General features: G+C 40.4%; 3 protein-coding genes and 1 long non-coding RNA gene across 12 annotated transcripts in view; 3 read left to right on the top strand and 1 right to left on the bottom strand.

Moving 5' to 3' along the window:
* LOC109958439 (uncharacterized) overlaps positions 1–2,746 on the top strand; it is a 5,159-nt gene extending 2,413 nt beyond the window's left edge. For both annotated transcript variants that reach the window (XR_002274671.1, XR_002274672.1), the window contains exon 3: positions 551–2,746. This is a non-coding gene — a long non-coding RNA (uncharacterized LOC109958439). The remainder of the gene's footprint in view (positions 1–550) is intronic.
* Positions 2,747–4,101: 1,355 nt separating this feature from the next.
* On the bottom strand, positions 4,102–6,597 carry LOC109958409 (transcription elongation factor 1 homolog). Its single transcript, XM_020597015.1, has 4 exons — positions 6,509–6,597; positions 6,061–6,198; positions 5,888–5,958; positions 4,102–5,081 (listed from the first exon to the last, which is right to left on the bottom strand). Exons 2-4 carry the CDS (start codon positions 6,174–6,176, stop codon positions 5,017–5,019), a joined length of 252 nt encoding a protein of 83 aa, XP_020452671.1. The 5' UTR covers positions 6,177–6,198; positions 6,509–6,597; the 3' UTR covers positions 4,102–5,016.
* On the top strand, positions 6,205–12,445 carry pld6 (phospholipase D family, member 6). 8 transcript variants are annotated; one of them, XM_020597006.1, is made up of 4 exons: positions 6,205–6,322; positions 7,977–8,148; positions 8,399–8,628; positions 10,924–12,445. In XM_020597006.1, exons 1-4 carry the CDS (start codon positions 6,286–6,288, stop codon positions 11,190–11,192), a joined length of 708 nt encoding a protein of 235 aa, XP_020452662.1. In that variant the 5' UTR covers positions 6,205–6,285; the 3' UTR covers positions 11,193–12,445. The 8 variants fall into 8 exon arrangements, with proteins under 8 accessions (XP_020452662.1, XP_020452668.1, XP_020452664.1 ...); XM_020597012.1 differs by lacking the exon at positions 10,924–12,445 and adding an exon at positions 9,972–10,917; XM_020597008.1 differs by having other exon boundaries at positions 6,233–6,322; positions 7,957–8,148; positions 10,924–12,443.
* A 584-nt stretch (positions 12,446–13,029) lies between these two features.
* On the top strand, positions 13,030–22,048 carry rab3da (RAB3D, member RAS oncogene family, a). The gene is made up of 5 exons (XM_020597014.1): positions 13,030–13,204; positions 16,569–16,802; positions 19,626–19,744; positions 20,838–20,962; positions 21,062–22,048. The coding sequence occupies exons 2-5, from the start codon at positions 16,569–16,571 to the stop codon at positions 21,247–21,249; spliced, it is 666 nt and encodes a 221-aa protein (XP_020452670.1). The 5' UTR covers positions 13,030–13,204; the 3' UTR covers positions 21,250–22,048.
* The last annotated feature ends 549 nt before the right edge of the window (positions 22,049–22,597 follow it).

The following is a 22,597-nucleotide window of genomic DNA, read 5'->3' on the forward strand; positions in this document are numbered from 1 at the left end:
AGGGGGAGGGCGGGGGGAGGGGAGAGGAGATGGGGGGGGGGGACATACCAGGGAGCCTTCTAACAGTGATACCAAGGAGAGGAGACACAGGTAAGAAGAAGGAGATAGAAAGGGGATAAAGGAGTGAAAAATGGAATGGAAGCAGTCAGGAGGTGAGGAGGGAGGGAGTGGGGGGTGAGGGATGAACATCTGTTTGGTAATCAGTCTCTCCCCTTAGTGCAGTGTAACGCACACTGACACCTACTTGATAATTGGTGAGCCTGCCCTCTCCCTCAACGCTTGGCTAAATGGTTGCTTGATACTGGGGAGAGCAAAGGGACTAGCTGTTGGCAGCATAATCTGTTTACTTGGTGCAGCTTAGGTAAAGACGCACAGAAGACTGCCTGTGTGTGTGTGTGGCTATAGTGTAACACTTACAGTTAGGTTATTAGTCTGACAATGTGCTCAAGATGTGACTTGAAACGTGCGTGAAATGTGTATTACAACCTTTTAGCAAAGCTTCATTGCTATTCAAGGATAAATATGACCTCTTTTGTCTCTCTTATCCTAGGTGCTGTCCTTAAAGATTCCCCTCCACACCGATCTCCTCCTTCTACACTGCAATCTTACTCAGTGTGCAGAAGCTGAAGGGATGCACACAAGGCAGGAGAATGAGCTCCAGAGCTGAGAGGAGAAATAAAGGAATGGAGGGGAGGAGGTGGGCCTCTTTGCTCCGGTCTCGACCACGGGTATTCTTGGGTTGATAATACAGATGTGGATGTTATTGCTTGAGAATACGCGTAGTCGAGTGGAAGCTTTATCATCTACTGTGGACCAAAAGCAGAGCGCTATTCAGTAGACTACAATGGCAGAGACTAGGCAGACACATAAAAATGTATAACCAAGCTTGAGGAGGTGACACAGACATGGGGTGGTTTTTAATTAAGCACCCAGAGGTGATTTTTTTTTTTTTTTTTGATGGAAAAAGGCTTATTTTGTTCAATCAGAAAGGTTTTTAAATAGAACGCAGCCAGGGCCTGCCAGGTGCCCAAATCAAATCCACCCACTGAAAAGGTTTTATCATCGTAGGTTTATCAACCATGTCACTCTCTACACCTGGAGGAGGAAATGAGTTTGTGTCACCGGCCAGATTCAGCCTTTCCTGCAGAGATGCCAGCGGGGAAGACTTGCACCATGCCACTAAGCTAAACCCCCGAGCATTAGTTCAGGGAGCTTAACACAAAAGTCTTCAGACTCAGATGTTAATTCCAAACCTTCTTGATTACACACCCTTATCAGTCAGTCGTGCACCACAAGTGAGCCTATAATCTTATCAGCTGATGAGTGTCTTTCACAGCCCTTCACACTCTGCACCGAACATTTTTCTCATACTGATTAGAAAGTTTGCAAAATCGGTGCCAAAAAACGGCAGCCCGAGGGCCCTCGGACATAAACCAATGCAATGCCACAAGACGGTACATTCTAAGCATGTATAACCATCATCTCATTGCACTACAAACTGCTCATGCACTCCTATTTATGACTCCCCAGCTTGTGCTATAAATGTGTGAGAGTTTGATGCCTGTAGCAGCAACAGGAGACAGTAACACATGAGGACATGTCAAGGCTTGCTCACACGGCTGACATTTCAGCAACGTGCAGATAGATCCCCATACGTATGAACGCACACACACTGCAGCTGGGTTCACTGGGTTCATGTGCCAGTGGGGAAATAAGGGACTGATTGATTTTATGGGTAACTATTTTTAGTCAGAATGATGGATGTTTATGTCTTTTATCGATCAAGTTGAAGTGTAAGTTTGAAGAATTCTTGGACGTCGGGCATGCTGATTAATCAGGCGGCAAAGGTGCTAAAATAAAACATCCTGACTTACATTTTTAGTACATTAGTGTTATTGCTAAGTATTATAAAGGCAAAGAAATAATCTCATTGCAAATTCAGTAATATATTATCATCTGTTAGCAAACACGCCCGTGATAAATTACACTCTTGCCATTTTCTATTTCATGATTTCTTACTACTGCGTAAGCAAATCTCTTATTTATTAACACAGTATGTAATTATAATTTATTGTGCAAACTTGATTGGATAAAGCCATTTGTGTGGTTTTGTGTGTATTTGTATATGCATGCATGTGTGCTTCTAAGCAACAAAATGACTATTGTGAGCACAGCTCCAGGTGCCTAGCAACCGAATCGCTCTGTTTCCTTGGCAACAGTTGCCTCGCACTCACTGTGTGGGTGATTGGCAGCCTTGACAACGGAGACGGAGTGACACTTGACCTCGCGTGCTGAATGGGAGAGGAGAAAGAAGGAGCGAGAAATAGAAGAGAGGGGGAGGGAGTGGGAGGGGACGTGCAGAGACAGAGGAGAGAATAAGTGATAATCATTCTCCATTGTAATCATCCTCCAGCATGTTTCATAAGGCGTCGTCAATACCTCTCCAGCTGGGGTCCATCATCAAACACAATACACAGTGTGGCGCGCGCATGCACGGACACACTCTTCCTGGGTGGAGAGCCCAAGCAGGCACTCCACATCTCATCTATTATCACTCAGCGCTGCCTGGTGCACAGCCTTGCTACACTGTGTCTTCTTTCATTTGTGATCTGCTACATCCTGTGCTCTGTAGGGATGAATGGATATTGGACTCCTGAAAATATGTCACGGTCACAGATGCCACAGGAGAGTAGATCAGAAGCTGCTCCCAGAGACATTTTACTTTGAAATAAGAGCTGCTAGCATCTTATGATAGTGTTTTTGTGGTTCTCTGTAGATTGAGGGTGCTGTACTAGGATGCCTTTTAATCAAAAAGTATGTTCTATATACAGTAGCTAACTAAAAACTGGGAACAGTATCACTAATAAAAGCTTTTCTTGTCATTAAGTGGAGTGAAATAAAAACCCACATATGAAAGTTGTCTGTTCTCTCGCCTTGTTCAACTTTTACCTATGCTCAACTCAACACAATTCATAAGCACAGTAATTTGAGCTTATTGTTCTGGTACTTAGAGAGATATTAGATATTAAAGCCAGCTCTAATATCTTAACTCTGGCATAGTTCCTCTATTTGTCACCAGCCTGTGGTGTTCAGTGCTGTACAGGATGTTTGAATCACATAAGCTCTAATCATCAGACTATTACGTTCGACTAAACCAAACCAAGGACAGACAACCACATCTTGATGATAAAAAAAATAAAGATATCATGTTTTTAAATCTTTTGCTCCCCGGACCAACATGAAGTCTTTGTGTAGCAAATAAAACACAGCATAGTTTTTACTTCATTATACAATATAATGAACACCAACCAACACTTACTTGTATCAAGCGTTATTTCCCTTTATTTCCAAAATCATACTTCTCAAATTCATTAGGTTTGAGAAATGGCTTTTTATGCTATTAAACTCAGTAGTAAGCTCGATGGAGACTACAGCATTAGATGGAGTATTTTGTACATAAACTGATGTTTGTATTTGGCATTTTAATTTCTTGAACATCCAAGTTAAAAAGATACAATAAACTGAAAAAAAGGAAGAATTTTAAGAACTTCGGAGTTAATCATAAATATTACACATTTTTGTTCCTCTCTCCAGTGGAACGACAACGCTGTAACACAGCTGTCTGAGGATGAGGAGAGCTGTGAACAACCCTCCTAACTTCATTCTTGACTGAAGATAATCAAGGATTACATAGTTCTGCAAACACCAAAAGCAAAAAGGGAAAATACTTGGGCCAACTATGCTGCATTCAGGTGAGATGGTAAAAAAGAATCGCTAAACGTGACATCATCCCAGTGTTGCTGCTGTGCCCACATTCAAACCAAGGTTTCCACCCCCACCTAAACTTTGCAAGGCCTGGCAGTGCAGCCTGCTTGCAAATGTTCTTCTCTAACTTTAGGCTGGTGAGGAATAAAAAGAAAACCCTCCATAAGGTGTCTTAGTGAGGTGTTGGACCACCGTGTGCCACCATTCAGTGTCCTCTTGTGTCATCCTGGAAGACACCACTCACCCGTCTGTAGTTCCAGTTGCAGCCAGAGCAGGAAAAAATGAACATCTCTTAATGTTTTCAACTTCTAATACAAATACACCTTCTCACAATGCTAATCAAAAGGTTTTTTATTGAGTCTACATTAAAATGCCAGGATCTGAGCACATCCTCTTACTAGTCCAATGGCTTCTGATTAAAATTATATTTGCTCCACTTAAAACAACAACAAAAAAAAAACTACCAGTTTAAAACAAAATAAAAAGAACATTTTTTGTAATCTTCAACATAAACTACTATTTCTACATCTAAGGCTTCTTTGAGAGCTGCCAGGAAAAAAAATGAAAACAAGACAGCCCTGCCTAATGTGTGAGAATAAAGCAGTACTGCAAATAAATTATGTACAAGAATAAAGAGTAAATACTGCAGTTGTGGGCTAAACCCTTATTCAGATGCTTGTTTTTGCCTGACAAGATATTTCCTCTCACCAGGCAGGTTACATGTTAAAACCTTTCACTTGTTTCAAGGTTTTTGCCCTTAATTATCATAAGATACAACTTGTTACTATGGTTTTATTACTGTTCAGAGAAAATGAATGCTTGAAATTAGAATGACCACAATTATAAAGCTGTTTGATTAACAAGTACAAAACTGCCTTGTATCTGATAAATGTACCTGAGTGTAGTTGTACTAGGCTTAAGACATGTGGGGTATTGAGAATAGATATTTTTACATTTCTTTAAATCTTAGCAAGTGAAATATTCCTGTTCTGTTGGCAGAAAATTCCACTTAATATTTCTCCCACTTTACTAATTTTCTTTGAGAGCTGTGTTTCTGCAATGAGGAAGAGTTTGGACCTTGTCTGTGCTGAAGACCTCACATTGTAAATGAGACTGTTCATCACATGGCTGTAAATTTCAAGTGACCATACAGAAACCTGTGAATAAGACCAGTTTCATAAATGTCTTTGGATTGGCTTTGTTTAATTGGCCCAGACCCACCAGCCACATCCTAATCCAGTTCCTGAGAGGCTACTGATTGGCTGATTCACAGGCATCTATCCAATCACTGTACACATCAACTGGCTCTGACAGATCTGAAGAGCAACAAATTAAGGATAAAAAGGATGCCACGTAATAGTAAGAGTTCAGATTAATGCAGGATGACAGGAACTTTGAAAATCAATACAGAATGGAAATGAAAAGTAACCGGTTCCCAGGAAAGCTGCGGTTTGTTTTAACACTGAGGGTGAGCAGTAGTCCCCAGTGGTTAATACACATTCTGAACCTGTCACTTATCAGAAGTAGGATCATGTGAATCCTGTTACAAGAGAGCGAAAGTCTCGCTACCTTCCAAAGCTAGCTTCTGTTCCACTAGCCTCAATAAAACAACATTTCTTTGAATATCTAAAAATTAAGTAAGATTTGAGCACCTCATAAATTTAATAAACAATTTTTTTTGTTAAAATCACAGTGAGTCAAAGTCTCATAGGATCTGGAGTTGTTCAGTACCAACACATTTGTCTGACAATTTAATTTTAACTCAGGATCCACTTACTAGTTTTCTGAAATTGTAACCATATCTTATCATTGTCAACAACAAAGGGTGTTTGCTTCAATTGCCCTGGAACTGCTGGTGAGACCTACAGAAAGTATGGTACTTTAATCTATATACATATACAGAAAGAAATCATAACTCTTGTCTCTGTTCAAAGACTGGTGTACGATTTGAGCGGCCTTCTTGAGCTTCATTCTGCCACTGTATTGTAGGTTTTCCTAAAGCTGAACACAACACGACTAAAACATGAAGGACCTTGGATAAAAATGGAATTAACTACAGACCAACCACTTGTTTTCATGTAAAAGGTTGTCCTCTAGGTTGCTCATGTGTGAGTAAGGATACAGGTGATGGGTGTCTGGAACTCCTCCAAACAAACTGTGCATGATATTATTCCTGTATTTCTGCTTCTCTCCCTGTTGACAGACCGGGAAAACACGTTTCAGGCAACAATAAGCTCAGGAAACAACAAACAAAATTTTAAAACAACTGTAGTGGGATATTGTGTGATTAATTACATTTTGACATCACATGATTTCTCGTGGTTGCAAAACGGACAGGTGAACTGAGTTTCCAGGTCTCCTGTCATCTTCTTCTTAGGAGGTGGTTTTCTTTTGGACTTGCGGCGACCCATTGTCCCACAAACTGAATCAAGTCTGTGTGTGAAGGAGACAAAAATTAAGCAGCTTCCCCAAGAAGGTTCGATAGGTGGATGCCACCAGAGATAAACTATAAGCAAATACATGACTAAAAACAACTGCGGTCTGCGGCATATTGTTGGTAAGTTAGCAAGCCAACGTTAGCATGTTTGTTTAGATCTCTTGTTTAACATATAGCGCCTTATTATTTAAAAAGAACGGGTAATTGGACTCAAAACAACGCCTCTGATTATGTCTCGTCTTCCTGTAGTTATTACACAGGTCGTGGTTGTTAACTGTTATCTAGTAAAAGTTTAAGCTTGCTTACCTTTAGTTGTAGAAAACACACGTTGCGATAATGAGGAAACGGCATTCACAAGACCCGGCACCGACAAGTGTTCGAGTTAAATGATAGGAGGAGAGAGTACGGTTTCTGGACAACCATTGGCTTCGTGACACGTCAGTTAAGGAGATTGCCAGTGACGTAATTGTGTTTGACACAGCCTATTCCCGCGTGGTGGCGACAGAAGCTAACTTCACTCAGGTCAGGTGAGCTACTGTATGTATTTGCTTAAAAATGCTTCAGTAATTAATGTATTGATATGCCCCCGACACATATCAGAAGGTTAGCTTAGTTTAAATGGTATTTGTGTCATAGTATGTCTTATTTTCTCACTGTTTGGTATAACTCACTAATCACCTGCACCGTGTAGTCAACGTCCTCGTTGGACGACGAAGCATTAGCTATTTGAACACAGATTAAAATTTATTCGTTAGGTTATTCTAGCTGACCAATTAAGTGTGTCCTTCTCAACAGTTAAATCAATACATTGAATCCATAAAAGAAAGTGGCTATCATTATTATTTTTTTTTTTTTATTAAGGTTTTTTTGGCTCATTCTGTGGTGTGCCCTGCAATTGAGAAATGAAAACAACCATATGTTGTTTATATGGTTAAATACACAATTTTTATAGTTGTTACGTAACAACATGTGCATATTTTTTCAGACATGATTATAAGGTTCTGTGTTTCATATGGACTCAGTGGCCACATTATTACTGCTACCTAATGCAGTATAGCTGTTCTTCCATAGAGGTGTTAATACAGGATATGTTTCAGCATTGAGATCATATTAAGTGTTTCTAATATTTTGTCCCCTAATGTAAAATTTGTAAAAAGTTTAGAAACACCTGCCAAAATCTAGTCCAGTGCACCCCCACCTTTTATAAAAAAAATCCTGTGACCTCTGTAATTAACACCGATTTGAACGTACACATTTCAAGCTATGTCACTAAAACCTGAAACTGAAAGATGTAGAATTCAGAGCAGAGCTATTGTATTTAATTCTACAGACACCCACTGGATTTTTACATGACATTACGGCACCAAATAATGATTATTTTCCTTGTTGAGTGATCTGCTGATTATTTTCTCAATTCATTCTGTGTATAAAATGTCAGAAAATTATGACAAATTCCCATTATAATTGCTCACATTGGAGTTTTACAGATTACAGACCTAAAGAAATTCAGTTTATGACATAATAGAGGGGGGGAAAAAGCAGGAAATACACAAAATTGAGAAGCTTGACTAATTGGTTGTTGGGTTTGTTTCAGCACCACAGAACACACAACAGATAGTGTAATCATACTTCTGCATGAGACCTCTATGAAAATATCCATAATCATGCAACGCTGCACTCTTTATGATCATATATGATGTTAAAACTTGTACTGTACTTTACATTTGCTTATTAAATGTTTTGTTATGTGCCAGTGATTTTGTTATAATGTCAGTGATGTGGAGAGTGAAGGTGGCTGGCCTCAGCTTGGTGGCTGTTTCTCTCAGTGTGGAGCTGCTTGTCTGGCTCCTCCGTCGCCTCAGACCAAGAAAAGCCCTCAATGAGGCCCTCTTCTTCCCCTCAGAGATCGCCTGTGTGGAGCACATCTTCACTCCTTCTTCACCACAGTAAGTGAAACATAATCACTGTAATGAGTATCACTGGTACCTAAAAACCAGAGTTTTATTTAAATGAAAGCATGAACAAGATCACTAGGCCTATTTGCGTTTCACAACAGACATGAGCTATTTCAACCAGACAGTTGCTTTGCTCCTTTTCTGGAGAAGCTTCGTGAGAGATGTAGGAGCCACCATGAGTAATATCAGAAGACCACTTAATAATACAATTATGTTTTCTTTCTTGTTTTCCCTCTTCCAGTTCCTGTGTTTGTTTTTTGCCTCATGGTGTTGAGACCTCTTTCTCCCGTCTGCTTCGCCACATCCTGTCTACTTCCTCTTCACTGGATTTGTGTGTTTTTGCCTTCTCCAACATGGATCTCAGCAGGGCTGTGCTTGCACTGTATCGTAAGGGCATAACCATCCGTGTCCTCGCTGATAAGGACTACACTGCCATTACTGGCTCCAAGATAGGGGTCCTCCACAAAGCTGGTAAGGGAAACAAATCAGCTCATTTTTAAAATCATTGTGAAATAGACTGTCACTGTGACAAAACGTCCGCATGCCAGGAAATTTCATGAATACAGGAGTCATATTTAGCACCTATATTATTTGTTAAAAGAAAAAAGTCACACCTATTGCTGTCGGGGTAATTATCATGGACAAACATCACTTAAAATACGGGAAGGATGACTCAGGTCTTATTCAACAGAAGGTGCTCACTCTATTCCCAGACTACCTGTGTCACTGTCATGGTGTCTCACAGGGCTCCTTAATGGTGAACAGAGTGATGATGGGAACTGTCTGGGTGAGTGGAGGTTGCCACTATGAGCCCTCCTTTGAGTCTGAGTAATCATGCTCTGAAAGCACAGAAAGATTTTGTGTCACGTGTCAGACTCAGGCTGTCTCACTTTCTCTCTCAGCCCTCTCTGCATTTAATAAATTACTGCTACTGTATAATGTTAAGTAAGAATTACGTAAGTAAGAAGTTGGCAACCAGGCAACAAATTTCATTAAGCAAAGTGTTTCTTAGTGTGTGTGTGTGTGTGTGTGTGTGTGTGTCTGTTGACTGCAAGCCGTCAATCAACTTGTCTTTTCATGCCGTGTCTGTTGTGTTTTAACATTGTTCTGCTGAAACCTTTTATGACTGGCACTAAAGCACAGGACTTTGTCATAGTTTGAGGCATTGGTTTGGTTATTATGAAACATTTCCCCTCAATAAGGGAGACATTCACAGATGTGCACAGGCTCTTAAAATGATCTTCTGTACTGTCCGTGTCCTGGGGTCAAAACTAGAAATACAGTGAACCTTTACTGCCAGTTGCATTTATTTCTCATCATTTCTGGTTCCCTTCACCTTAAGCTGTCTAATAAAAGTATTTTTAAAAGCCAAAAAGACATTTACACAGGGTAGTTAAGGATTTCTTGGGGACATGATCCTTAAGAGAGAAATAGTCAGAAAGTCTACTGTTTAAAACACATTTCAGGTAATTGTTGTTCACTTTCTTATAAACAGGCATGCGTTAACCTTTCAAGACACAACTTGCCTGTGTAATCTCTCTCTTAGGTTAATCTGTAGTCCAGTCTAAACATCACTGAGATCAGATAACCTAAAGTATTGTTTCTAAGATGTTTCCACCACTGACTGTATATATGAAATAAAATACACTGCTCAAAAAAAGTAATGGAACACTTTTTATATAATCTAATAACTTAGTAAAAACTAATTTAACAAAGAAATTGCTAGTTGTACACACATCAGCATTATATCTACCAAAAACCACAGAAATGACCTCTGGACAAAAAAAGATCTCATTTGTACTTTGAGTTTTTAGTTTGGCTCCTGTCCCATCCGCTGGCATGGAGGAGCCAGGATTTATTACCTATACTGCAGCCAGCCACCAGGGGGCGATCGAGTCGCGATGGCTTCACTTCTGGGAGCTGTCAGACCATCCACTGTATACAGTCAGTGGTTTCCACTATACAATTGAAAAGATTAACATTTAACATAAATACCTTATTCTAGAGTTGTTCCATTTAGTGCATATACTTGGTTTATGTAAAATATTTATTAGAATTTTTTAGTTAAGTAAATTTTATTTTGTTCCATGAGCTGCAGTACTCTGTAATAATGGCAAATGTACTTATCTCCTTATTGCTGACACCAATTTTCAGTAAAAATAAGTTTGATTTATAGTGTGGAATACGATTTAGTTACATAATTTACTGTATCTAAAAATCAGACTAGTGAGACTAACATAATGGCCTGTTTGTCAGATTGATAACTCCTCAGGATTTATGTTTTTCTTTTTTTTTCCATTTAAATGATTTTTTTTTCTGCTCAGCCTGAAAAATTGGTGTCTTATGATTTTTTTTGGAGAGGATGAAAACACTCATGTGACCTTAAAAGTGCTGAATGAATGTTGTAAGCGTGTGATGTAATGGTGTTGTATTTAGGTTGAATTGGCTATGTAGTGAAAGTACAGAGGTTTAAAAGCCTTCGGGTTGGTTATGGTGCACAGTGTTAACACTTCTATTTCACCATCCCTCATGTCAGCAGTGCCAGCACTGTCAATTTAACAATTATGGTGTTGTCATATTAAAGAGAGTCCTTAAACTTCAAACAGCACCATGTTCCTCCATGTGCTGAGTCCATCCAACACAAAGCGCCTCACATGGTATTTAACCTGTACAGATTCACTCCAGAATTCCACAGTATGTGCTTGCTCATCACCTGTATTGTGTAAGGTACTGCTTTCTGCTCCCTCTCCACCCTCTTGTCCCCAGGGATCTGTGTGCGGTGCAATGCCAACTCTGTGCACATGCATCACAAGTTTGCATTGGTGGATGGCCGGCTGCTCATCACCGGCTCCCTCAACTGGACGCTGCAAGCAGTGCAGGGCAACATGGAGAACGTTCTCATAACTGAGGAGCCCGACCTGGTGCAGCCCTTCATCAAGGAGTTCCACAGGTTATGGGTGCTCAATGATCCAGCTCAGTGCCCAAAGCCAAGTGACCAGAAACCCACTCAGGTTTTCACTAAAACCAGTAACTAATTAGACATGATGAATGTTGAGTTAGAGCCCTTGAACCTTTGAGGTGAAGCCAGAAAATGCCTTCAGTAGTGATTTTTTTCTTTTTATGAAGAGGCTGTGTTTCTTTAAGTGTTTGACAATTTGTTGGATGGTAGAAGTTTTAAGGCATGTTTGGTATTTTTATGAAAAAAGGTCTGACTCTGAATCTGTAGTTAAGAGTTTGTGGTTTGAGTTTCATTTGTGCATGCCTGTTATTTTACTATGTGCAAAACAAGCACTGCTTCAGTTGTGCTGCTTGACACAGGCTTAATCCAAAGATAATAGACTAAAATATATAGGCTAATATGAAGACAGTCGGGCAAATTGAAATCTCCTGTTGTTAGTGAGAACATTTCAGTTTAAGTCTATGTTTAGGTTTTTATATATTGTGTCACAGGAGATTCCACTGTTGATTGAATTGATAGTCAACTTGGCTCAAAGAAAGCAGAGGGTAGAAGACCACAGATGACTTTTTAAACATAGATTCATTTAACAGAATAACCTTTATCTAAGGACTGTAAAGTATGCAAATCAATAACATCAGTGGTAAATGGAGTATGTGTACAGCAAATGGACACATCTGTGTGGTATTGAGACATACACGGATGCACTGTACATTTTGAGTTCACAGGAGCGTTTATGGAAAGCAGGTTACAGTTCACACTATCTGTATACAGTGGAGTATAATTAGAGATTGCACAGCTTGTAAAAATAGTTTATTGTTCAGGGTGTGCGTCAGTGGTTTCAGGAGCTACAGTATGTTTTTCTGAGCACCAATAAAATCCCTCTTTCACACTGCTGTTTTGGCAGGTCCATTGCATCATTGCCCTGCAGCTGTAGTTTTTCTCTTGCTCCAACATGATTCACTCTGCCTTCGAATTCACAGAATGCCTCAGCAAAAACACAACCATACTCCTTGATGTTTAACAATACCCCCCTTTGAGGTTTGCAGACGTAAAGGCCTCAGCTGGTTTGTATGACTTAAGACTTGTGGCCTAGTATTTTGTCAGTTTATATCATGAAGTTCAGTGTAATAAATGGTAATGTTACCTTTTATGAATCAGCAGCTGCATTTTATTGGCAGTATATAAGTGACCAGTGTAACTGGGAAGGCATAAGTTTGAGAATTAGTAGCCCAGCTAAGGCCTGCTCCATTCAACACAGGACCTGTACTGTACTTTACTCCTGTGCTGCATCAAGTAGGCAGCAACAGGCAGAGTAATACCGGAAGTATGGCTATTTAACTTTCAAATTAAAAATATGGTAATTGGTCAAGCCAAAACATCAGTGTTGTATTACTTGAGTCCCATATTTTATTATGCACACCTTGACTGAGGGGTTCACAAAATAAAAAATAAAAGTAGAATACTACATAATCTATTCGCATTATACAACATGAAAACATACTAATAACGATCATTAGATAAACTGTCTAATCAACTCAGAAAACCATTCAGCAAAAACATTGAAAATGGGCTGTTTAAGGCATCTCTCTCTCTTGTCTTTGTTTGGCTAATTGAATAATCAGCTGTGAAAGAAATAGGCCTAATCAACAGAGTAAATCAATCGATCTATAGTATATCAACATTAATTAAGAGGTCACACTATAGACTCTACAGTCTGTGGGTCACACACGGATGCAAAAATGTACAACATTGTTCTGAAGTTGTCAAAACAATCAAGGAACCCCAATTTCCACGTCTGAACCTTAGACACTAGCTACGTGTTGAACGCCACCTGTTTTATGTAGAAATGCAACACCATTGGAAATATTGGTTTTATTTTGAAGGTCTTTACCGGTAGCCCCTCCCTATATATCCCGTGTAACTTGGCTGGTTTCACAGTGAACGGGCACATGCGAGGTCTGGAGATCTGGGAGCGGTGCGCGTGAAGAGTATCGTCCGACACCAGCGCACAGCCCTCGGCTCTCGGGTAGAGGCGGAAGGTCGCGGGAAACACGGAGGCAGGAGAACGACTCATAAGCAGCATCCAAGGTAAGTAACATTCACAGTTTTCAGTAGAGGCTGTTTGTTTTGCCTTCAGGTGGTAGTTGAGTTACCGTATGGTTGGTCTGTGTAGGCAAATTAGGCTCAGAATATGAAGTGTTTTGCTCCGTGTCTGAAGTATATCAGGTTGGTTTGCAGGCCTACATAGATTAGATTAAATGTCAACAAGTGTCATGATCCCATATGTTCTCATAGGCTACAATTTACTTAATCTCTAAAATTTAACCTCGTCCAGGTGTCAACATCTGCTGTTAAGTGATATCTTGTATTATGAGGCGGTTGCTTTTATGCAACTTGATCAGTTTTCCTCTGCTAAAGTAAATGCAGCCAGCGTAACCTACGCACAGGTTTGTGCGTGTTTACATATTTTGATGTGCAGGCGCATGCGTAGATGTTGGCGCTTTCAGCATGCCAGACAGCCCTCGTTTATGGTTTTGGAAGTGGCAATGCTGAGCTGGTCTCCAGAGAGATCTCAGCAATCAGGGAAGAAGAGTGTAGGATTCAGCTGAGCCTCTCTCGGACAGCAGGAGGGGGGTGGGGCGGGTGGGTGAATGGATAGTTCAGACGCAGATGGGTGGAGAAAGGAGAGAGAGAGAGAGGGTGGACAGGCTGAGATGGATGGATGATGACAGGAGGGATGCATAGATGGATGAATATGAGCGAGAGTAAAGGAAGATAAATGGATGTGTGTTTAAGTGGGAGGTTCAGTGGGTGGATGAATGGTCAGACAGATGATGGATGAAATAAACAGGAAGGGGAGCAGGATCTATCGCCCCCCCCTCGCCCACTGCTCAGCGTCCACTGATCCTGATCCAGTAAGTTTTATAACAGGAGTGCATGTGACAAATGGACAGAGAGCAGTGGGTGACTGATAGAGGGTGAGGTGGCTCGAGGAGCACGCTGTGGCACAGAGATGAGAGCTCAGAAGGATGAGGGAAGGAGACAGACCATTTTTAAAATAACGCTTCCATTTACCAACATCAGCATCTGAATGTGGATGAGTTTCACACTCGTGAATTTTAACATGAATCTTCAACGAGCGGAGATTTCTCACTCTGACATTTGAACTCAAGTACTGTCGTCTCAGACATCCAACCCAGCATCAGGCCAGTATCAGCCAGGGAGGCTTGTGATAAAGCCAAATGATGCTCATTTCTCATATCAGACACCAACTGCACCAGTTATTTGTAACTCTTAAGTTGCATGTTCTCACCAGCATCACCTGGAAAAATACTTGGCATATTTATGTGCTTCAGATCATTCTTGTGTGCTGTAAATGTAACCTTCGTGTTTACAAGACAAACTACGGATGCATTTCTCTCTTTTAGTTAATATTAGTATAGGCTGTGTATACCTCAAGAAACTCCAACCCCCAAACGACTGTAAAGTTGAATTCTCTCTTCTCTTTCAACAAAAACTAACATTATCACCTTTATGAAAGTAGGATTTATTGCAGGGCGGTTGAATTAGAGTCCATTAGGTTTAGTTTTGGTGTATCTAATAAATGGGCAAATGAGTGTTTATAAACTAAATATGAGTCTCAACTGTCATTTAAGAGAATCTTTGCTACAAGACTAATACATTAGTTAACTGTCATACGTTGATGTGGGAGTTCATAGAAGTTTTTTAAAAATATTATTGAAGACAGAGAAGCAGCAAATTCCAGCATTAGGATACAGCTGGAACCAAAGAATATTAGTCGTTTTTGCTGATAATTAAACAGTTCAGCAATTCTGTCGGTTAACATTCCTGCGGATGAATTGTCTGCCTACCAGTTGGCTGATAAATCAGCTAACTGTTTCAACACCAGTTGTTTGCACAGTTCAATTTTGTTTTTGTTGCATACAATCATGGCCAAAAATATCGGCACCCCTGCATTTCTGTCAGATAACACACCACTTCTCCCAGAAAATTGTTGCAATCACAAAGTCTTTAGCATTCTCATGCTTATTTCTTTTTTTGCATTGGAACAACACAAAAAAAACTGAGAAGAAAGCCAAATGTGATCCATTCCCTGCAGAACTCCTAAAATGGACTGGACTGAATTAGTGACACCTTTTTGAAACCATCAGAAATGGTTGTATTTCAAGCATGTTTTAATTTTTAGCAAAAGAAGAGCAAACAATTGTCTGAGAATTTGAGAACCACAATAGTGGAAAGGCCTGGACAATTTCAAGGCTACAAGTCCATCTCCAGAGATCTGGATGTTCCTGTGTCCACTGTTTGCAACATTGTCAAGAAATTTACAGCCCATGGTGCTGTAGCTAATCTCCCTGGACATAGAAAGAGACAAACAGATGACAGATTGCAATGAAGGGTCATTTGAATTCAAGCTGACCTGCAGGCACAGGATGCAACACTGTCAGCTCGCACTATCCGTCACCATCTGAATGACAAGGGACGCTATGGTGAGACACAGGGGCCCCCCACTGCTGACACAGAAACATAAAAAGAACCATATTGGAGTTTGCCAAAACTTACCTGAGGAAGCCACAATCCATCTGGGAGAATGTCCTGTGGACAGATGAGACAAAATGGAGCTTTTTGGTCGAGCACATAATTCATTTTCAGAAAACAAAATGAGGCCCTGAAAGAAAAGAACATGGTCCCTACAGTCAGACAGTGGAGGTTCACTGATGTTTTGAGGTTGCTTTGCTGCTTCAGGCTCTGGATGTCTTGACTGTGTGTATGGCTTTATGAAGTCTGAAGACTACCTGAATTCTGGGGCGCAATGTAGAGTCAGTGTCAGAAAGGTGGGTCTCCATCAGAGGTCATGGGTCTTACAGCAGGACAATGACCCAAAGCAGAAATGTTTCAGACAATGTGCTGGAGAGTTCTGAAGTGACCAGAAATGAGTCCAGCTCTAAATCCCACAGAGCTCCTGTGGAGAGATCTCAGAACAGCAGCTGGGAGAAGGAACCTTTCAAGTCTGAGAGACCTGGAGCAGTTGGCAAAGGAAGAGTGGTCCAAAATTCCAGTAGAGAGATGGAAGAAACTCACTGATGGTTATAGGAAGAGACTGATTTATTTTATTTTATTTATTTTGTCCAGAGGGTGTGCTACCACATATTAAGTTGAGGGTGTCAATAATTCAGTCCAGTCCATTTTTGGAGTTCTGCGTGGAATGTATCAGATTTGTCTTTCTTCCTGCTTGTTGGGTTGTTCCAATGTAAACAACAGAAATAAACACGAGAATACCACAGAATTTGTAGTTGCAACACTTTTCTGGAATAAGCAGTGAGTTATCTGACAAAAATGCAGGGGTGCCAATATTTTTGGGCATGACTGTATCCTATTAGAAACACACCTTTTTATGAGGTGGAAGTCTCTCCTCTTGTTCTTAATTCGATAGATGGCCTTAGCCAGAGATCCAGGGATGGGCCCGGAGCAGAGAGATGCAGCTGACCAGAACTTTGACTACATGTTTAAGCTCCTGCTCATCGGCAACAGCAGCGTGGGGAAGACTTCCTTCCTGTTCCGCTACGCAGATGACTCCTTCACTTCAGCTTTCGTCAGCACAGTAGGCATCGACTTCAAAGTCAAGACCATCTACAGGAATGACAAGAGGGTCAAACTGCAGATCTGGGTGAGCTGAAACGCTACACTGAACATTCATCTTGGAAACACGCTGACTAATCTGCGCACAGAAGGCAGATTAATGTCTGTATGCAGATGAGTTAACAGGGACAATGTATAATAATTCAGTTCTGTTACAAACAAGTCTCTCAAAACAGAAATATGCATCTTACCGTTGCATCCACAGTGATTAATGTGTCATTTATGTTGGGTGTGTTGTAGCTTATCTACCACATACTTCTTCAGCTATGTGTTCCTTTACAGGGAGCAGTTTAAAGTTGGAAAGAGAGAACAAGAGTCTTGCAAGAGAGAGATCCAAGAACAAAAGTAGTTTTTAACATTGTCAGCATTGTTCTGAGACTCATTAAGTGTTGTGTGACACTGCCACTAGCCAGCAGTTAGAATAGTGTTGGACGTAAAGGGTTAAGGAAGGCATAAGAACAGCAAGCTCCCCAAAACCTTTTCTTTTTGATTATTCCTAACCAATATTTTTGGAATCACTAGGTCTGGAAAATTAGAAACGGTTTGTTTATTCTTTGCATGTGGATTGGCAAGTATTGGCAAATCTTCTGATTTAAAAACAATCACTTTCCGCAGTTTAAAGACCTTTTTTTCCCTTCACCTTCCTGCTTTCACACTGTTTACCACTGCTTGCACATGATGTGGTTCCTCCTCTACAGTGGAGAGGACATCTGATAAGGGCCAAAAGTTCACACCACTACAGTTTTTTTCAGATTTAATTCTCATGAATCTGGCTCATAAAAGGATGAAGTGCTACTTTACATTTATGCACCATTAGCAGTTAGTCAAGGGCTTTTCCAGACCAGTGCCATATGTATACACACAGGAATTTCAAGGTGGGATGTGGGTCATTGGAAATGGGTGATTACATCGATTTATTTAAATCAAAGATGCTGATATTTAGAAATCTTAACTAAATATGTGGCTGTGTTTTTGTCCCAGGCTTCAGACTTTTTCAGTGTTTGCAGGATTGTAAAACAACACAGAAGCCATGACTCCCCAGTATTTCTGTGGTTTGGGTGGGGAGTCTGATCATTTAACAAATAAATTAATTAGGACAAACACATTTTGTACATATCTGTGTTTAAGTAGGAACACAATCCTTTGTTGAACTGATCAACCAGCTAAAATGGATCACACCTTAATTTCCTGTACTGATGCGTAGTATTTTGGCTGAGAGACAGTGGTGTATCAAAGGCCACAAACCCAACACACTGACACATGTATTACCTGTCATATCATCAAGGATAAAGAAACAAACTAGAAGTCTCCATGTTGACTCAGTTTCAAGTGAAACAACAAGCGAGAAGAACAAAAACTTGCCTATAATAGTGGAGTTAGTTTCACAGGATTAAGATCCTAGTTAGCCTCCAGTGAAAGTGTCATATTAGAGAGAGCTGTGACACCCACATCACTGAGGTCTGAAACACTACTAATAATTTTTGATAGAGTGCTCAGGAGGCTTCTTATTCCCTGTGATGTGTAAGAAATTACTATACAAAGCAAACTGGTTTGACAGACAATATATCAGCAAAATTGAGTACAAAACGCTGCAGTGTCTTTAGTGTCAGTGCTGTAATTTACTTGAGATAATTAAAGGAATTTAGCTTGGGTTGAGAGGTGCTACAATACAGGCTCGACCAAATGCAGAGTGAATAGTGCTTTTGAAAGTGCTGCTACACAGTGTAGATTATTTATCCTCACCCCATTCCCCAGTTTGCCTTCTTACACGCCGCTGCCTGTCATGGATGTGGCGTAAACTAATTTCTCACACTCTGGAGTTAATGACAGTTGATGTTTAACATCGTCCCCAGACAGCAGGGTTCATGAAAAATGCATGGGTTTGAGCTGCTGGAGCTGAATGTGCTTACGTGCAGACTGACACCCGGGACAGATCTATTACTGAATGGTAGTGGAAGGCAAGGGCTTGTGCACAGTACTACTGTTAGATGAAAGTAATACATCTTTTTTTTTTTTTTTTTTGTCCTTAATGTATTCAACTTAGGATGGCTTCTTAGCTCTGCTTAACAGTGATACAGCTGCATACTTTTACACAGGGAAGGTGCCAAGTATAAGTAAAATTTTATTGACTGCTGAGCTACTTGAATGGGTTTCATGGGGCTGTTAAAACAAGCTCAGCTCATTTTGTAACACTCTGCACCAAAAATGGGCATAAAGGGAGTTTGAGACAGTATGGCTCCTTCGGCATGTGCTGTAGTTCACTGACAAGCCCTAAATCTACAACTTTAAGAGTGCTTGATGTTAATGTTGTGCCTGCCAGCTGCTGGCATGGCTTTTCATCAGAGGAAAACAAATAAACCTAGTAGATGAATCAGTTAGAAAGTCATATTTCTGAATCTACAAAAAGATTATAATTTAATGGTTTAACAGTTTTCCCATAATTAGATAAGAGCATAAAGAAGAAAAATAAAATCGTCTTAAGGTATTTTCATCCCTTAAGGCATAGCCAAAAGCAGAGAGCATATCCTGGTGTATTTACAGGGTGTGGCAACATCAGCACATGACTGGAGGGATTAACTTCTCCCCCAGGAGAGTTAATGATCTACTTTTACTCCTGAGAGCAGCCAAGTTAACCATTGTTTTCTCCCACTGGTAATCCTTTTTTTTTTTTTTTTTTTGTATTTTCACTTCATATGTTTTAAAGTGTTTGACTTAATTAATGTTAACTGAATTACTTGTCAGCTCATTTGTCAGGAGTGAATTTTGTTTTCTTTTTGGGTAACACTTGTTTATTCCCATTTTCCCTGTGGTTGTTGCCCCAGGATTTCACACAATAATCATGTGTTTACAGGACACGGCGGGCCAGGAACGCTACCGGACCATCACCACAGCTTACTACAGAGGGGCCATGGGATTCCTGCTCATGTATGATATCACGAGCCAGGAGTCGTTCAGTGCTGTTCAGGACTGGTGGGTAGAATTACAGATATGATGCCATACTATTACATCCACCACGTGTGTGTGTGTGTGTGTGTGTGGGTTATCCAATAGAGAATGTGAAGATACGTCATACCATATTAATTGTTGGGATGGGGGCGCCATTTTCCAAGGTGCACTATATTTACGTGCTTATATTCTTGTATTTGTGGCTAAAAAGTTGCTTAAATTGTTTAGATCTCACTTAATTGATTGTGATAATTTCAGATGGTTAACCTTAGCTGGTTGTAGCTAACCTGGAGTGGATCTATAGATCCCATCTATGAAAGCGACAAACTGAAAAATGACTGCATCTTGATCTCAGCTCTCAGTTCGGGAGCTAATGCTGGCTAGCAGCTGTCGGCAGACAACAGAAACCCTGCAGATGAATCCATTTCTGTCCTGTCTGTGCTCAAAATGAACACTAAAGTGGACATTTGGACACAGTTGAAGCATCCACTACTGTATGTAGCTGTATGGGATGGTGTGTATATATGAGTGTGATGCTTCAAACATGGAGCATTTACCCAAAATTCAACACAGTGTGATGCCAACTTCAACTTTTTTGTATAGGTAAAGTCGTTTGTAAAGTGATGTGATCTGTTGTGTGTTTTAATATACAAGATGAAACCTGGGGAGATTTTTCCATTTCTGCAGCAACAGGATATGTCAAAGAAAAACGGAATATATTCAAAAGACAGAAAAAAGTTTTCCCACATCTGACATTATCACTCCAGTTGATGCCTCATACAGTACATCATATACTGGAATGTTACTACTGATGCATTTAACAAGTTAGGATCGTTTTAATGGCACAGCTGGTTGAGGTACGTCATACGCTGTGCGGTGGTTAAATCTTAATTTGCATGTAAAATGATTAACTTTTAGATAAATGTAAAATAATTAAAAGTCCAAAGTTTGACTCTAAAATATAGAAGCATGAAGCAGAAATATATGAAAATGTCAAGTAAAATACAATGTACAGCAAGAAAAGAACACTTCTTCGGTGCTGTGGAGAGAGAGAGAGGTGGTCGCTGCAGGACATAAAGTATAGTGGCTGAGAAGATGCTGTGTTGGCGTTTCCCAGGGCAACCCAGATCAAGACGTACTCATGGGACAACGCTCAGGTAGTGCTGGTAGGAAATAAGCTGGACTTGGAAGAAGACAGGCAGATTCCCACTGAGGATGCACAAAGACTGGCTACAGAGCTAGGTCAGCTCACACACACTTTTATCACATGCTCAGCAAGAACACACAAACCAAACATTGCTTAATGATTACTCATAAGTCATGCCATTTTCCTCTCTCCAGGCTTTTTATTCTTTGAGACCAGTGCCAAAGACAACATCAATGTGAAGCAGGTCTTTGACAAGCTGGTGGACGTCATCTGTGAGACGATGAACGAGAGCGTCAACGGTGATGCCAGCTCATCAGTCGGTCATAAAGGAGATGGTCTGAATAGCGCACCCCACAGCAACAAGGGTGGCTGCGCATGCTGATGGCTGGTAGTGGAATTTCAATGAGTGCAGGTTGCATATGTACACACATACAGTACAGTACGTATACAGATGAACTCCACTGCCATTGTGAATGTACTTTACCATATGTTGCTGCATTGCTAATGCCTGACTCTCCTTTTGTTTAATCTTTTCTCAACTTGGTGGCATCTCCAGTGCCTCCTACTAATATTTAATGTGACTGTTACACTGAGATGCCAAAGAGCTGCACTGAGCAGCTGTGCCTTTTGTCCGACACCTCTGCTTTAGTATTTACCATTCATACACTACAGTGGCACCTGTTGCAGGTGAAGATGTGAATCAAGGGCATGATGGCGTTGTTAGCACTGTGACTGGCTTATGTCATGCTACCCCCTTGTGGGTGTTATGGGAAAATGCATCAGTATGACTCACAGCCCTACACACTCCTATCCTGTGAATGAGCCCTGTGTAATTCTGCAGCAGAAAGCTTACTAACTGTTCAGTGCAAAGTCAAACAAACCTGAAAGGTGCTCTGTCATTCCAGGTACATGTGCATAGTCCAGACTTGTTACTGCTGTTTGGGAGGGATGTTCTCATTTTCTTTCCTTCATTTGTACCTTTTATATAACACTTCTAAAATTAGGAGATGTTCCATAGGTTTCCACTCAGTGCTGACATAGGAAATTAATCACTATAAAATCACCAAAGTGTTTTTTTTTTTCATTTAATGGAAAATAAAACATTCATCAGGTTTGTGTTTTTGCTCAACATTAAATTATTGGATTGGCTCTTCTTTTTGTAACAGTCCTGTGTTTTTTTTTCTTTTTTTTTTTTTACCATGAATTGGAGTTCTGGTCATAAAAGTGTCCATGTTTACAGGACTTTGGTCACCAGGAAATGTTGCTTTCCCCAAAAGCAAAGTCACTGACATGTAGGATATGCGCTCCTGTTTTTTGCTGTGTGTGTGTGTGTGGGAGGGGGGGGGGTTGTGTGTGTGTGAAACCTGTGAAAAGATAAAGGGGCACGTGAAAGCTCTTTTGAGCAGACACTCCTGATTGATCAGCAGACAGACAGACCTCGCTACAATACAGGTATGAAGTTCTTGTTCACAATTTTTAATTCAAATGTTCAACTACATGTTCAGCAACTCAAACCCTTTTAGTTTTAATCTAAACCCTGACTCTTTAAACACATAAGGAATTAACAGATACCAAAATGGAGTGCGGTTTTTCCAGACAGAACATTTACTGTAAAAAGTTTAGGTACCATGGGATGAGGAACGACAGACACATTGTGGTTGATAAATTACATTCTGTTTTAATCAAAGATATATCAAAGTAATCTCAGTAGTTATGTGACATCTGTTGCT

The sequence above is a fragment of the Monopterus albus genome, unplaced genomic scaffold (assembly GCF_001952655.1).
Source record: "Monopterus albus unplaced genomic scaffold, M_albus_1.0 scaffold32.1, whole genome shotgun sequence".
Classification (NCBI taxonomy): Eukaryota; Metazoa; Chordata; class Actinopteri; order Synbranchiformes; family Synbranchidae; genus Monopterus; species Monopterus albus.

Coding starts and splice junctions, on each gene's coding strand:
- pld6 (XM_020597006.1), top strand. CDS start 6,286: ATGACTAAAAACAACTGCGGTCTGCGGCATATTGTTG. Junction 6,323..7,976: donor CGGTCTGCGGCATATTGTTG/GTAAGTTAGCAA, acceptor TTATAATGTCAG/TGATGTGGAGAGTGAAGGTG. Junction 8,629..10,923: donor AGGGGTCCTCCACAAAGCTG/GTAAGGGAAACA, acceptor TCTTGTCCCCAG/GGATCTGTGTGCGGTGCAAT.
- LOC109958409 (XM_020597015.1), bottom strand. CDS start 6,176: ATGGGTCGCCGCAAGTCCAAAAGAAAACCACCTCCTAAGAAGAAGATG. Junction 5,959..6,060: donor AAATCATGTGATGTCAAAAT/GTAATTAATCAC, acceptor GTCTGTCAACAG/GGAGAGAAGCAGAAATACAG. Junction 5,082..5,887: donor GTTCCAGACACCCATCACCT/GTATCCTTACTC, acceptor GTTGCTCTTCAG/ATCTGTCAGAGCCAGTTGAT.
- rab3da (XM_020597014.1), top strand. CDS start 16,569: ATGGCCTTAGCCAGAGATCCAGGGATGGGCCCGGAGCAGAGAGATGCA. Junction 16,803..19,625: donor GGGTCAAACTGCAGATCTGG/GTGAGCTGAAAC, acceptor ATGTGTTTACAG/GACACGGCGGGCCAGGAACG. Junction 20,963..21,061: donor AAGACTGGCTACAGAGCTAG/GTCAGCTCACAC, acceptor TCCTCTCTCCAG/GCTTTTTATTCTTTGAGACC.